Below are 16,390 nucleotides of genomic sequence, written 5' to 3' on the forward strand. Positions count from 1 at the left end.
GGTACACTTCTTCAAAATACCATATTTACCTGATAAAACCAAAAAACCCACTGCCATTGAGTCAATTCCGACTCATAGCGACCCTAGAGGACAGAGTAGAGCCGCCCCATAGGATTTCCAAGGCTATAAATCTTTACAGAAGCAGCTGCCACTTCTTCCTCCCTAGAAGTGGCTGGGTTAGCAGGTGAGTGCTTTAACCACTGCGCCACTAGGGCTTCTGTTTACCTGATAAATATTTTTTATATAATGATAATACAGACTTTTTTAAAATCAAAAGTTGAAATTGGATCTAAAATACTAGATTTTATGTGCTAGTTTTTATTAACAAATTAACTTATTAACAAATAAGTCCATATTATCATTATATTAAAAAAAATTTTACCTGATAATGATAATACAGACTTACTTGTTAATAAGAACTAGCACTAGGTTTTATAACCTAGTATTTTAGATCCAATTTCAACTTTTGATTTAAAAACACCATCCTTATGTTCCTAACTGTCTGGTTTCTTCTAGATATAGCCTGATTTCTTACAGTTTTATGTTTTATATATATGTTGGGGAGGTTATATATTTCCCTATGGAAAACTGGTTAGACTATATACAGTATATTCCAATTCTTTTCAGTGTTTATGGAATTATGTACTTAAAGAAATAACCATTAGGGCAGGAAAACCTGACAAATGGAAATAGGGAACTCAGGGTGGTAATGGGGAGAGTGCTGACACATTGCGGGGAGTGTAACCTATGTCACGGAACAATTTGTATATAAATTATTGATTAGCAAACTAATTTGCTCTGTAAACCTTCACCTAAAGCACAATAAAATGTTCAAAAAAAAGAAAAGCAATGATCTATTGATACACACACACACACACACATACACACACACACACACACACACACACACACACACACATTAATACTGTAGGAAAAAAAGAAAAAACAAACCTGTGATTTGTGCACCAAAGTACAGAACATCTCCCTGGTGCATAGTGGTTAAGAGTTATGGCTGCTAACCAAAAGGTCAGCAGTTCAAATTCACCAGGTACTCCTTGGAAACTATGGGGGCAGTTCTACTCTGTCCTATAGGGTCGCTATGAGTCGGAATTGATTGGACGGTAGTTGGTTTGGTTTTGGTTTACTGTCCTCTTTGAAGGCGCAATATAAGACAGTAGAACGTCTTTATTTGAAACAATTCATTCTTTTTTTAATTGTGGTAAAATTCACATAACAAATTCACCATTTTAACCATTTTAAAGCTTACAATTCAGCGGCACAGTATTGGGCAACCATCACCACTGTCTGGTTCCAGAACATTTTCCATCATCCCAAAAGGAAACCCTGTATCTTTTAAGCAGTCACTCCCTATTCCCTATTCTCTCCTCCCCCAGCCCCTGGCAACCACTAATCTGCTTTCTGTCTCTATAGATTTGCCTATTCTGGACATTTCATGTAAATGGAGTCATGCAATAAAAAAGAAATAACCATTGATAATTCAAGATTGAGTGTTAGTAGGCCTAAAGAGATTGAGAACAAAGGCCCAATTAAGGAGCCTATGATTAAACTCTCTTGTTACAACTATTGTTTATTATTGTTGTTGAGGTTATTGCTGTTGCTGTTTTTAATGTTGTTTCAGAACCTTGTGCTCAGTTTTAAAACATTTGATGGAAAGAAATCCCACTCATTCATAGGCTTACTTCAAATAATATAGTGTTTTAGAATTAATTGAAAGTATTCATTTAATAATTCTGGTTGGGTTTCTTAGTTTGTTTTTTGAATCTCCAGACAATTTTAACAAGAAGGGGGAGCAAGAAATTCTGGTTTCCTTAGAGGAGAGTCCACATTAAGGTATTAAACTTTAGTATTTCTATGAAGGAATATTACAGAAGAATTCTACCGAACATTAGTGTGCCAACTGAGAATCAAGGCAAGTTTTATAGTAACTCTTGTTGTAAGTAATAGGCCTCATTGACTTACCTGCTAAGCACATGTCCTTGCAAGAGGAGCGCCTAGGAAAACTGCCCTAAGGGAGTTAGTGTGACTTTTGCTTAAGGGTTGAGACCTAGGGTTTCACAGCTTTTAGAGAATGTTGTTTAATAAGACAAAGCTCTGCTTTGTATTTAATACAGCATCTCTCTCATTTAACTGCTTCGTGGTGCTTCTCTCTCAAAAAAACAGCGAAATACCTTTGACCAGCAAATTCTTTTACAACAATGAGAAAGAGTAGGGAGGAGTTTGTCTTCAATAATGCATTTGTCTCATCTGCTATCTTTTCCTTGGCCAAAGATTAACCTCCTGAGGCTTTCGTTCAGATACCACGTAAGTCATTTACTTCTGACTTGGTCTGAAAGTGCTTCATTAGGCTGCCATGATAATCCTCTTAGCCAGCAGAGTTAGTCACTGAGCAACCTCCAGTGTATTGCCTTTAGATTTCCAGACCTTACCTGTAAAATGTTAAAGTGCCTTTTAATACCCAGGAGAAAACCCTGGGGCCAGTTCCCATATTGGGCAAGATTTCAACTAGAAACCTTTACAAATGTCTGACTCATGTTCCACCTTACATATTAGTGTCATGAGATTCCCAGTGAGACTATTCCAATCTCCAAAGGAAATACGAAAAGAGTCTCAAACCTTCTTTCAGGAGGAAAATTTAGCAGAGAAGGTGAATTACAACACCTCCCCTTTTTGTTAATAATCAGCTGCAGAAAGGGTCTTGCATACCCCTCTGAGACTAGGACTCAGACCACAGACAGCAGCTGACAGTATTCACATCTCTGATCCCCAGCAGGGAAATAAACCCAGGTGACATTTGAAGAACCCCAATCTCAACGGATTGACAAGGCAGACCTTCAAGTTAACATGCAATCAAGTCACTGGAAAACTTCTGCTGGAGCCTCTGCTCCTCAGCTGTTTTCATGTGAAGGATTTTCTTAGCTTTGTTTAAGCAGTTTTACTGCTGAAAGATTGGGGAACACATCCTTTTAAAGATGATCTTTATTAATGTGTTTTTACTTTCCCTGAGAAATCTTTACTCCCTTCTGGTAAGTGAAATGCCTCTTATGTGCGTGGAGATCAGCAGTAACCCTTTTTAAATTTTCTACATTTAAATATTTCCTCCTCTCACCCAAGCTCTCAAGAGCTTGCTACTTTTCTAAGAAGTCTGGTTGATTGATTGACTTTCTTGAGAACCCAGCCAGCTGACTACCTGATTTTCTTTCGGATAGAAGTAATATCTTTTATAGGTGAAGACTTTGCTCAAGCAGCTCATTTATCCTGGAAGAGAGAGATGTCTATAAGAACACTTGAACCATATCTACTTGGAAGTGAAACAGAAACCTTTAAGGGATCTCATAAATGGTGGTAGAGGTAGTTTGACTGTAACTCTAGGTCAGGATTAGCACTGAAAGCAGAGACCCATTTGAGAAACTGATGAAAACTATGGGCCTTCTACCCAGGAAAATACACTCATAAACAAAATTTTGCATACTGTTTTAGGGGGTTCTAGGCATCCATGGACTCCAGGTTAAGAAATTTTGACCTGAAAGAATAGAGGTATTAGTATCTTATAATTGTCTATCACTGTGTAGTCTTCAGGAGCCCTGGTGGCACAGTGGTTAAGTGCTTAGCTGCTAACTGAAAGGTCAGCAGTTCAAACCCACCAGCCGCTCTTGGGGAGAGAGATGTGGCAGCGCGCTTCTGTGAAAGATTTATAGCCTAGGAAACTATGCCGTTCTACTCTGTCCTATAGGGTTACTACGAGTCAGAATTGACTCGATGGCAGTGGGTTTGGTTTTGGGTTTGGTGTAGTCTTCAAAATCCTCTCACATATAGTATTTTATTTTATTATCTCAGAACATATCTGAGATAAAGCAAAGTAGATACTATTGTTCCCATGTTACAAATAAGGATTACAAGCATTAAGTGATGGGGATGTTAAGAAATGGAGATACAAAGAGAAATAACCTCTGATCATTTTTTGTACATAATTCTTCGTGTATTGGAAAAGGAATTAATTGGTTTCTTTTGGCCTGATCCTCTTTAGGGTAAATCCATAATCTGTCCTCCCCATGAGTCCTGTTTTTCTTAATGTTTTAGCCATCTAGTCTTAGCTTTAAGTTGTGGAAAACAGAATTAGACCCAGTCCTTGGTATGCCTTGTGGCGGGTATAAAGAAAGGATTGCCACATTCTATTCTCTAACCTTTTCTTTTCTGCTTATAAATATGCCTCCATGAGTGTAACTACAGATAGGATAAAATAGTGGCTAAGGAGCAAGTAAGAGCTGAGAGACTTAGGGCCACTTTATTCATACTTGGAAAAAGTATTAGAATAGTGGTTCTCAAAGTGGTCCCCAGACCAACAGCATCAGCATCACCTGGGAACTTGTTAGAAATGCAGAGTCTTGGTCCCCATCCCAGACCGAAAAAACAAAACCAAACAAAAAGTTGCTGTGGAGTAGATTCCTACTCATCGCAACCCCGTGTGTGTCAGTGTAGAACTGTGTTCCATGTGGTTTCCAGTGGCTGATTTTTCAAAAGTGGATCACCAGGCGCGTCTTCTGAGGTACCTCCGGGTGGACTCAAACTTCCAACCTTTTGGTTCGTAGCTGAGTATACTAACCATTTGTACCACCCAGAAACTCTGGGATTCCGAGGGGGTTCAGCAATCTTTGTTTTAATAAGCCCTCCAGTTGATTTTGATGCATGTTAAAGTCTGAGAACTACTCCGTTACATTTGTTAAGAGGTAAGGCTTTTCCTGTCAGTAATAGTATCCTAAAATGTCTGCTGCTTGTATTTAGTATAGGTCTGCAGCTGCCTCTGGCTCGGGTCAAGTAACCTGAACCAGCTTAGAGTGTACTAGGGTTAACATTCTTGGTTAGGAAGAGAAGTTTGGGGATTCATTAAGCAAGCAGAAAAATATTAGTTCGTCTCATTTCATGAAAGCATGAGGAAGAGATCACGTTTGTCATACAAGTAAATGTCTGAGTAATGGCGAACATCAATATTTGACTTCAACTTCAGTTTCAATTTTTGGTAATGGCATTGGGAAAGTTACCAATTGAGGGATGTTAGATCTTTTAATTATTATATGATTAGCTGTTTTAGAACTTTGATTTGATTAGGGCCCAGAGATCGCCTGGATGATGTCATTTCTGATGCCCAGTCTGATAAGAAAATAAAAGAAAAATAAATTAAGAGGAATGGAGTTAAGCTAGTGTAGCTAGATCAGGGCCAAGGGAGTTCTCTGGTGTTCTTATTACCCATATGTAATATAAGGTGTGGCATAGTGGGGAGAGCTTCAGCTCTGATGTAAACACAGGCTCAAATTCCAGCTCCATCACTTGCCTGCTGTGAGACCTGAGGCAAACCGTTTGTTCTCCCAGAGCTGCAGTTCCCCCATTTGTCAAATAGGGATAATAATGCCTACTTCTTAAGATTGTTGTACAGATTAAAAGAAGTAATTATACACAGGGCTTTGCACATAGTAGGCTCTTAATAAATATTAGTTCCCTTCCCTTTCTAGGAGTCTCTGAGTGGTGCAAATAATTAATGTGCTCGGCTGCTAACCAAAAGGTTGGAGGTTCAAGTCCAGCCAGAGGTGCCTCAAAAGAAATGGCTGGTGATCTACTTAAAAAAAAAAAAAAATCAGCTACTGAAAACTCTATGGAGCACAGTTCTACTCTGCCAGGGTCAGATTACCCAATAAGCAAGGTACACACAGGCTTAATTGTGCTCACTTACCAATCTGTAGTGCACAGTTCCACAGGGGTTTCACCACGTTTGAAATTATGCAGTACAGATTAATAAACACAATTAAGCTCGCGCATACCTCGCTTACTGTAAGCCGGTGCATACCATGCTTGCTGATTAATCCGCCCCTGCTCTGACACATATAGGGTCACCATGATTCAGAATCAACTCCATGGCAACTGGTTCCCCTAAATCTGTTCTTCCAGAGAAGTCAATAAACACTGTGCAGTAAACACTAGTATGACCTTTTTCCTCAAAATGAAGATTATCCTGAAAAAAAAAACTATCATTTTATCTTCTTATGCTCAACAAGCAGTCACTTTTTTTGTTCCCATACAAAAATTTATACATACATTGTTATGTGACCCTAATTGCTCTCCCCATACTATGACAGCACACTCTTCCTTTCCACCCCTAATGCCCCATGTCCATTCAACCAGCTCCTAACCCTCTCTGCCTTCCCATCTCACCTCTGGACAGAAGCTTCCCCTTTGGTCTCTTGTATCTACTTGACTAAGAGGCACACTCCTCCGAGTATCACTGTATGTCCCACAGTCCAGTCCAATCCCTGTCTGAAGAGTTGGGCTTGGAAATTGTTTTAGTTCTGGGCTGATAGAGAATCCAGGGGCCATGCTTTCTGGGGTTCCTCCAGTCTCAGACTGTTAAGTCTGGTCTTCTTACTAGAATTTGAGTTCTGCACCCCACCTTTCTCCTGCTCTGTCTGGGACTCTCTATTTTGTTCCCTGTCAGGGTGCTCATTGTTGGTAGCCAGGCACCATCTAGTTCTGGTGTCAGGCTGATGAAGTCTCTGGTTTATGTTGCCCTTTCTTTCTCTTGGGCTAATACTTTGCTTGTGTCTTTGGTGTTCTTCATTCTCCTTTACTCCAGGTGGTTGGGACCAATTGATGCATCTTAGATGGCTGCTTGCAAGCTTTTAAGACCCCAGACTCCACTCACCAAAGTGGGAGGCAGAACATTTTCTTAATAAGCTTTGTTAACAAGAAGTCACTTTTAAAGGAAGAATTCAAATCACATTCCTACCCTTGTCTCTGTAACAGAGTTTAGCTTTCCTAGTCACTTGTTCCTTTCAAAAATCAGTAAGTAACATGATTCTTTGCTCTTTCATTTGAGTCTTTATTTAGCACATAACAAGGTTGTTGTGATTCTGGGGACTCTGAGGAGATAAGGAACTCCCCTTTTAGTCACACGTTCCAGAAGACGCATTTCTTGAAAAAAAGCAAACAAGGTCACCCAACAATTTTGAGATGGGGCTAGAAAGTTTTGAGACAGCTGGGGTCAAAACACATGTATAAAAGATGCACAATAACGTGCATAAGCAGCAGACTGAGGAAGTGTCCCCAGTCTGGCTCGCCCAAGGACACAGAGAGCATTGGGCAGGGGCTGCCTGAGCACTTGGCACCATTAATGTTTCTTCTTACCGTCTTAATAAATTCCCTCATTGTTTTAGTGGCTCTGTAGTTAATTTTTTTCTAATGAGACTAGGTTAACTGAAATCATCTGATGTGGAAAAGGAGGAGGTAAGGTTAAAAAGGAACCTAATTAGCAAGTTAATTATAGCAGGCAAAAAAGTGCACCAGTTATATAAATAAGCTATTGTTGTGCACATGCAAGTTGGGCCTTGTCAAGAGACTTGTTAAGGTTTAGAGGTCAGAGGATCCGTGTAATTAGGTGTTTAAGGAAAAAAAAAAAAAAGCAAAACAGCCACCAGAATTCAGAATGGCTGATGAGCCACTAACAGAAATGCCTTATTAAATCAGGGCTCTACTGCTGGAGGGGTTGTTAGAGCTGCTTCAGATTCCAGGGAAGGGTAGCCCCCCCCCCCAAAAAAAAAAAAAAAGGGAAAACAAAAAGCTAGCTGGAACCAGAGCCAACAGAATTGCTGATGAGGAAGGTTTAAAGGCCTGGCCACAAGGGTCCCTGGACCGGAGAGGTGGCAGTAAGGCTGGTAATGTCACTATGCTGAGCAGCAAGAAGAAATACATTGTCAATGGCAACTCTGGGATGAAAGCCCAGGTGAGGCTAAGCTCTTATTTCCCTGTCTTGCTGCTGCTGTAGCCATTATTGTAAAAGGCCAGCTGCTTATACTTTTCCCCTCCTTTCCTGCTTTCCTCCCTCCCTCTGGTATAAAGTGAGCCCTTCTCCTAACACTGTCTTTCCCTCCCTTGCCTTAATGTCTGTTGGAATTAGGTGGCTCTCTGTGAAATGGAAAACAAGATTTACCTTAAAGGACTCCTTGATTTCAGATAAGATAGGAAAGTTAGAGGTAGCATCTAACAGGGCACCACAACTAGGGTGGGTAGATTACTATATTATGAGGTGGACTGTTGACTAAAGAATGTCACCTCACTTAATAATTATTGAGTGAAGGCAGACACCAGGGAATGACCCACTTACCCCATATGTTCTTGTTATCAGTAAAAGATAAATATTTATTTCTTAGAAAAACTGTATAACATATATAAGTGGTTGAAGCGGTCTCTAATATCTTTCTGTCTTAAAGAAACCTGAGTTCAGTGTCTAGTAAACAAGGTCTTAGAACTCTATGTCTCTGGATGGAAGAAGCCTACATAGGGCAGTCTTTAATGTCAAAGGACAGCCCTAAACTTGTGGTGGGTGGGAGGAGTTACTCTAAGTGGATAAACTTTATAGGGAAGAAAATTCAGTTTAGGGAAACTGGTTTGAGATAATGATTCAGCTAGGTATCTACATGGTGTAGTTTTATTGAGGTAAATGGGTGTGTACCCACCCAGAACCTGCAACTCTGGAGAACTAGAGTGACCAGCCCCCTCTACTGGTATGTGTGGTGGTGGGGGGTAGGTTATATATCTGAGGCAGGGTTTATCTGTTACTCTTTTATAAGTGGGCACTGCTGAAGTTAGTGACTCAGTATGGCCCTTGGAAAATCAAATTACTACTCCTTTTCCTAGATGGGCCTTAAAAAAAATAAAGATAAGGACTGTCTTGAACAAGGGTGGTGAAATGGATTACAGCCAGGAAGCCTCACAGGTGTGCTCCTCCTTATCTTCTCATCCTCTCTCTTCCCCTTCCCAACCTTTTTTTTTTTACCCTTAAAAATTATTTAAACATCAGACTTGGCTCAAGTCTGTATTTAAGTACTGTATTTACTAAAAATTCAGCCAAGTACAGACGGTGGAGATAGCTAGAATAGAATGATTGAGTGCCTGCTACGTGCCAGGCATTTATGCCTGAGGATATAGGGGTGAATAAGATACACAGCCTCTGCCTCTATGGAACCTATGGTTTAGGAGGGCATACGCATAAGTAGACAGGCAGTTATATTCAGTGTGATAAGTGCTGTGATAAGAAGTATGTACAAGTTCATGTACTTCCTATGGGGGTACATAGAAAGAGCACTTTATCCTTTTGGAATAAATTGCTACTTCTGCAAAAGGATCAATTTTGCATTTGTCATTTTGCCAAGAGCTTTGAATACCAAGAGCTTCTAATCCAGTGACTTTTCCTGTTTCTGAAAACAATTTGTAAACTCTAAAGTACTATGCAGGCTGTTGTTATAGCTATGGAAATACTGTGAATTCCCCTAAATAGCAATACTAAACTAATTCAGTTTGGCATTGGTCCCCTTGTCTCAATGCTCAAATGACTTGACGGTTACTTCTAACTGCAGGAGATTTAACCATCATTTCCTGCTTTCATTTTGATATGCTGTATTCTGCCCATCAAGGACCCATCTTTTTATCATTATAGCGTCAGCTGTCAGATCTTTGGTCCTTTTCAGTAGACCTGCCTCTATGCCAGAAGAATAATCTAAGCGACTGTGCAAACGTTCAATTAGGGAAAAAGAAAAACGTTACTAGTTGAATAAATGTTATGAGCTTTTGGCGCAGTGGTTGAACAGTCAGCTGCCAACCGAAAAGTCAGCAGTTTGAACCCACCATCCGCACCACAGGAGAAAAATGTGGCAGTCTGTTTCCATAATGATTTATGGCTTTGAAAACCCTATGGGGCAGCTCTACTCTGTCCTATAGGGTCGCTATGAGTTGGAATTGACTCAGCAGCAGTGCGTTTGGGTTTTGTTTGTAAAGTATTATAAAGTATCAACTGGGACTTCCAACAGTAGAAGAGAAATTATAAGAAAGTTAACTATTAGATATTGTCTAAAACATAACCTCCAGAGTATGGTGACTCAGTTGTCCACGCCTTCCTCATCTATCATATTATAGTTAATATAAATGATCAATCAATGACTTTTAGGTGTTTTATTATTCGAAACATTAAAAATAAATAGTGCTTACTAACTAATGGAGCCCTGGTAGCACAGTGATTAAAAGCTCGGCTGCTAACCAAAAGGTCAGCAGTTTGAATCCACTAGCCGCTCCTTGGAAACCTTGTGGGGCAGTTCTGCTGTGTCCTGTAGGGTTGCTGTGAGTTGGAATCCACTCAACGGCAATGGGTTTTAAACGGGTTGTGCTTGCTAATACTGTAAAGCTAATACATTTTTAGAAAGCTTTAAAAAAAACTAGAGTGGCTACTTGCAAAAACTGAAAGTACACTGAACTGCAGGGGTGGGGAGTGGAGTGAATTTATTGAATCTCCTGCTCTGTTTCCCAGTTTACATGCATTGTCTCATTTAACACTCTAAAATCTGTGAAGTAAGTACTGTTATCTCTGTTGCATATATGGGAAAATGAGGCTCATAGAAGCATCTCGTCCAATACCATACAGCCAATGAGTGGCATAGCCAGCATTTGAATGCAGTTCCAGAAAGTTCTGTCTGAATTCAAAGCCTATTTTTTTCATTACTTATACCTAACATTTCCAGCATAAGAATCTTGAAACCTGAAGGCAAGTTATTTTACCTCTCTCTACCTCTGCAATTTTCTCACTTATGTATAAAGGTTGGATAGGTAGTCTCAAAAACCTTCCAGCTTCAATTTTCAGTGAAACTATAGAGAGGATTATATCTCATAATTGAATATGAATCAGCTTTCTAAAATTTACTTTAACCAGATCTTCTAATTCTCCGTCTTTTTTTTGGGGGGGGGTCACAATTTTATCGTAAAAAGCATATCATCAGAGTGAATCAAGGATTTAAATTTTATTAGAAACGTAGTAGGTAAAGTATGAGAAGTTGTAGCATTCCAAATATGGTTTGGTATAATCAGATCCACTGGGAGAGAAGATAAAAGAGAATAATGCAAGCTTTGAATTGCTGTTTCAAAATGGAGATTCTTTTCCTGTATATAACTGGTGTTCTTTTCCTTAGCAGATCCAATTTGCTGACCAGAAGCAAGAATTCAACAAACGTCCCACCAAAATTGGACGCCGTTCTCTATCTCGTTCTATATCTCAGTCATCAACTGACAGCTACAGCTCAGGTGGGTACTGAGCTGCTGTGGGCCCTCTGTCTATCCAAGGCTACTTAAGCATGATCAAGCCCATGCTTTGGTATAAACATTTTGACTGTAAGTCAAAATTTAGACCAAAATTCTGGATGGAATCTTTGGGTTCCTCTTGGGAATTCAGAGTGGAGCTTAATGGAAGGAGGTCTCCTCTACCAATAGAGGTGGAAAGTAGATTATTAAGGAAATTGAGTTCTTTGATATACTGAGTAGAGTGGGAGCATGTAGCTGATGATCTGCACTGAGCAGCATGTGTAATGTTCTCATCTTTTGAAAATAAAAGAGGGGTTCCACATTTCCCCATCTGTTACTTGCAAATTCAAGAGCAATTTCAATTCCAAGAAGCAATGAAGACATTCTAGTTAGTTCAAACAAGTGGGCCCTTTGCCTTGTCTCCTGGGCTGTGACATTGTATTGCTTGTTACTTCCTTCCTTCCTTCCTTCCTTTGCAGTGTTGTTAATTTAGTATCAGATGAACTATTACCGTATAGGATCCCTTGAAGACATTGACCATTTGTGCAACAGTGCCCAGTATGTCTGATCCAATATGGAGCTATTTTACTTTGCTCTTCTGTTGGAATGTGGTTGGAAGCTGAGTGTTTACCGTAGTTACTTCTTCACATTACAAATAATATTCATTAGAAAACTTTTATTGTCATCTTAGGTTTTATCTGTTCTTCACACAAATAGGAAAATAGTATTTGTTATGTAAAGTTGAAGAAGTCTTGTTCAGGGAGCTGTAACATTTAGGTTGGGTAGTGTCTTAGTTATCTAGTGCTGCTACAACAGAAATACCACAAGTAGATGGCTTTAACAAAGAGAAATTTATTTCTTCACAGTAAAGTAGGCTAAAAGTCCAAATTCAGGGCATCAGCTCCAGGGGAAGGCTTTCTTTCTCTGTCGGCCTTCTTCTCATCAGTGTTCCCCAGACTAGGAGCTTCTCCATGTAGGGACCCCAGGTCCAAAGGACACGCTCTGCTCCTGTCACTGCTTTCTTGGTGGTATGAGGTCCCCCGTCTCTGCTCACTTGTCTCTTTTATATCGCAAGAAATTGCCTCAGAATAGGTAAGTGGTATCTTGGGTAAAGGGTGAGACAGTACACAGTTCAGGGGAAGCCAGCACAACTTGTACAAGGAAAGGTCATGGAAGTTCCATAGACACATCCAAACTCCCTGAGGGACTGAACTGCTGGGCGGAGGGCTGTGGGGACCATGGTCTCGGGGAACATCTAGCTCAATTGGCATAACACAATTTATAAAGACAATGTTCTACATTCTACCTTGGTGAGTAGCATCTGGGGTCTTAAAAGCCTGTGAGCAGCCATCTAAGATATTCCACTGGTCTCATCCCTTCGGGAGCAATGGAGAATGAAGAGAACAGGTTACAAGGAAAAGATTAGTATGAAGGACTAATGGACCACAGCTACCAACAACTCCACCAGACTGAGTCCAGTATGACTAGATGGTGCCCGACTACCACCACTGACTGCTCTGACCGGGACCACAACAGAGGGTCCTGGACAGAGCTGGAGAAGGATGTAGAACAAAATTCTAACTCACAAAAAAGAGACCAGATTTACTGGCCTAACGGAGACTGAAGAAACCCCGAGACTACGGCCCCCAGACACCCTTTTAGCTCAGTGGTAAGTCGTTTCTGAGGTCTACCATTCAGCCAGGGAGTGGACAGCCCCATAAAACCAAATGGGACTAATGAGGCACAGCAGTCCAGGGACAAGGGCCAGAAGACAGAAGGGGACAGGAAAGCTGGTGATAGGGAACCCAAGGTTGAGTAAGGATAGTGTTGATGTGTTGTGAGATTGTTAACTATTGTCACAGGGCAACATGTGTACTAACTGTTAAATGAGAAACTATTTTGCTCTGTAAGCCTTCATCTAAAGTGAGAATAGCACAATTGGAAGAGTGTGGTCGATGTCACTGAACTGTGCATGTAGAAATTTTTGAAATGGTGTATCTTTGGCTATGTATATTTTCACCAAAAAAAAAAAAAAAAAAAAAAAGGTCGAGAAGGGAAAGGGTTGACATGTTGTGGGGTCGTTAACCAATGTCATAAAACAATATGTGTACTGCTGTTTCATGAGAAACTATTTGTTCTGTAAGCCTTCACCTAAAGTACAATAAAAAAATAAAAATAAAAAATAGAAAAAAAAAAAAGAGATTGCCTCAGGATATAATCCAGTCTTGTAGACTGAGTCCTGTCTTACCAACACAACTGCCACCCATCCTCCCTCAGTAACATCATGAGGCAGGATTTACAACATAATAGGAAAATCACACAATACCAGGAATCATGGTCCAGCCAAATTGATACACACATTTTTGGGGGGACATAATTCAGTCCATGACAGGTAGATTGCATCTCTCTTCTTATTCCTCCTCCCTTCTCCTCCTACAGTAACTGTGAGTGATAGAAAGCACATGACATAAATCCCTATGGATTTTTATCTAAGGTTATCAGATTTTGTACCCAACTTATTCTGCTGAAATAACCAGTGTTGAAAATTCATGAACTGGTTGATAAACCTTTGGAAGCTAATACTTGTGAAAATGTGAATTGTAAAACCGTGTGTAACATTTTAGACTGTGAGTTTGTACATGTTATTTAAGGATTGATACTAAATAATGTGTATGTTTCTGCAGAGGAAACCAATGCCTGTCTTCCTGCCCAGCCTCCATGTGCAGGGAGGGTACTTAAACAAAATACTTATATACTTAGAGTGAAGAGAATGGTTTGATGACATTGATTTCTAAGGGAGCCCATAGTTGCCTGGTATATAGCCCACTGGTGAGTATTGACTTGTGTCACCTTGGCAACCTTGGACTACATAGGTTGAACTACAGGAAATTGACTTATTTTTATAAGTCAAAAATTGTCAGTCTGATATGTCCATTTGTGGATATTAAGTTCAGGAGCATAGAATCAAAACATCCTGGAGATGGAAACAAACTTAAAAATAATTATTCGGTTTCCCACTAGGTGCTGGAATGCCTCTATAGCATCCCTGACAAACGACCATCTGGCTTCTTAGGGGGCACTTTAGATGCTAGGGTGCTCTTTGCCTTTCTCTAGTTGTTTAGCTCCTGATAAGCTCTTCTATAATTCCTGCAATTTAGATTTTACTTAGAAACAAAAATCACTGTTTTTCGGGCATTGCACTGTCCTGATTACCTCATCTGAATATATTCTAGATTGTTAAATATCTGTGTTTTTTTTTTTCTTTTGCTATTTTTACACATTAAATATCATCACATATTTTTCAGTATTTATTATCCTTCCCATATGTTTTTTCTTTTTGGACCTATTCAGTTGACATATTTGGAAAAAGGCTCTTACTGAAACAGACTTCTAGTTTTTATGGTATTCGTTTCCTATACTGGTTAACATTTTATTTGGGGTTTTTTCAGTGTCCTTTTAAAAATATTATACCTGTGAACATCATATTCCAGATGTAGTCTGAACTAACCTGTAGCAAGTGTTGCTTTCCATAAACTAGGCTCAGTGCTTTTACAATGAAACCTAAGATTATGTTTGCTTCTTTAGCAGCTGCATCACACACTGTTGCCTCATTTTTTTTTTTTTTGTTTACATGATAAATTATCAAGTCTATTTAAACAAACTCTGAAGGGATATGCCTACTGCCTTGAGTTTTGGACTGGGAGTTAAGAGAGACCTGATTTCTAGACTTTGTCCACGTTTGATTTGTCTTCTGATCCTGGAAAGCTTTTGCAGCTTACTGTCATAGCAAAGACAATGAGAAGTTATATGAGATGATACAGAAAGAGCTCCATGCCCATCAGATGAGAAGCCAGGAATAACTGAGCTGACTCAAAGCTTTATAAATACAATAAGATTGAAAATGCATGTCAATAAGAATTTGCGGCCCATTTTCAGTGTTCACTGTAACTTAAATACTATAGAAATTAACACTGGAGAGCTCCTGAGACTAATCTTTGGTCCTCTTCCTTTCTCTGTTTATACTGTTTTCCTAGCTGAATTCAGTCAAGCTCATGGTTTTAAATATCATGTATAGGCTTCCCATCTCCCTACCCCATGTGTAGGCTTTTGATTCTCAGATTTTATCTCCAGCTCATATCTATCCCCTACACACTAGATCCATGTATTCAACTGCCCTTTGAGTCTCTTGGATGTTTTATAGGCATCTCAAACCTCCCATGTCCTAAAAATTGAACTCCTGATCTTACCTCCATATCTGTTCTCCCCACAGTCACCCCCAGCTCACTTAATGGTCACGTCATCTCTCCATCCAGAATTCAACCACTTTCCACTACTTCCACTGTTCACACCTTTGTCCAAAACACCGTCATCTCTGATTATTTAAATAGCCTCCTTCCTCATTTTCCTGCTTTCAGTCTTGCCCTCTTTAGTCTACTCTCAACACTACAGCCAGGTTCATTCTTTTAAAAAAAGAAGTCAGGTCATGTCACTTCTCTGCTCAAAATCCTCAGTGACTTCCTAGTCTCACTCTGCTTAGTGCAGGTTCTTACAATAACCTACAAGGCCCTATATACTGTCTAGCCTCCCATTATGTTTCTGATTACCTCTCTATTTCCACAAATCTCCTTCTTCTCCCAGCAATTCATTTCACTGCAGCCATACCAGCCTCCTTGCTGTTATTTGAAACATGCCAGGCTCTCTCCTACTTCAAGGCCTATGCACTTCTTGTTCCCTCTGCTTGGAATGCCCTTTCTCCAGACATATGCATGGCTAGCCATCTTACCTCCTTCGTGTCTTAACCAAATATCACCTTCTCATTGAGGTCTATCCTGGATATTCTTTTTAAATTGTACAAATGGCCCATCCAACACTCCCCATCAAATTTTGCTCCTTTATTTGTGTCCATAGCACTGATTATTATATATTATATGTTTTACTAATTTATTTTTGTCTTTCTCCTCCCACTTGAATGTGAGATCCATGAGGGCAGAGATTTTTGTCTGTTTATTCACTGCTGTATTCTTAGCACTTAGAATTGTGTCTGACACATAGAAGTGCTCAAGAAACAAATATTGGTGAAAGTTGTTTATGTCCCTATGATGTCTCTGATGTACTCAATGTATGTGACACAACTAGAAGAAGGTTTATGACATTTCAAAGAAAGATATGTTACTGTCCAAAGTGCTGGTTTTGCTGAAGATACTTAGGGGCTTAAGTAGGCTCCGCCTTCCTGAAGGCCCTCGTATGCAGCTTTACCACACTT

General features: G+C 39.8%; 1 protein-coding gene across 2 annotated transcripts in view; it reads left to right on the top strand.

The window, feature by feature from the left end:
- AHCYL2 (adenosylhomocysteinase like 2) overlaps positions 1–16,390 on the top strand; it is a 188,807-nt gene that overhangs the window by 130,965 nt on the left and 41,452 nt on the right. For both annotated transcript variants that reach the window (XM_023737098.1, XM_004382659.2), the window contains exon 2: positions 11,022–11,130. In XM_023737098.1, the coding sequence (XP_023592866.1) occupies positions 11,022–11,130 (109 nt within the window). The remainder of the gene's footprint in view (positions 1–11,021; positions 11,131–16,390) is intronic.

This window comes from Trichechus manatus, unplaced genomic scaffold, assembly GCF_000243295.1.
Source record: "Trichechus manatus latirostris isolate Lorelei unplaced genomic scaffold, TriManLat1.0 scaffold00097, whole genome shotgun sequence".
Taxonomy (NCBI): Eukaryota; Metazoa; Chordata; class Mammalia; order Sirenia; family Trichechidae; genus Trichechus; species Trichechus manatus.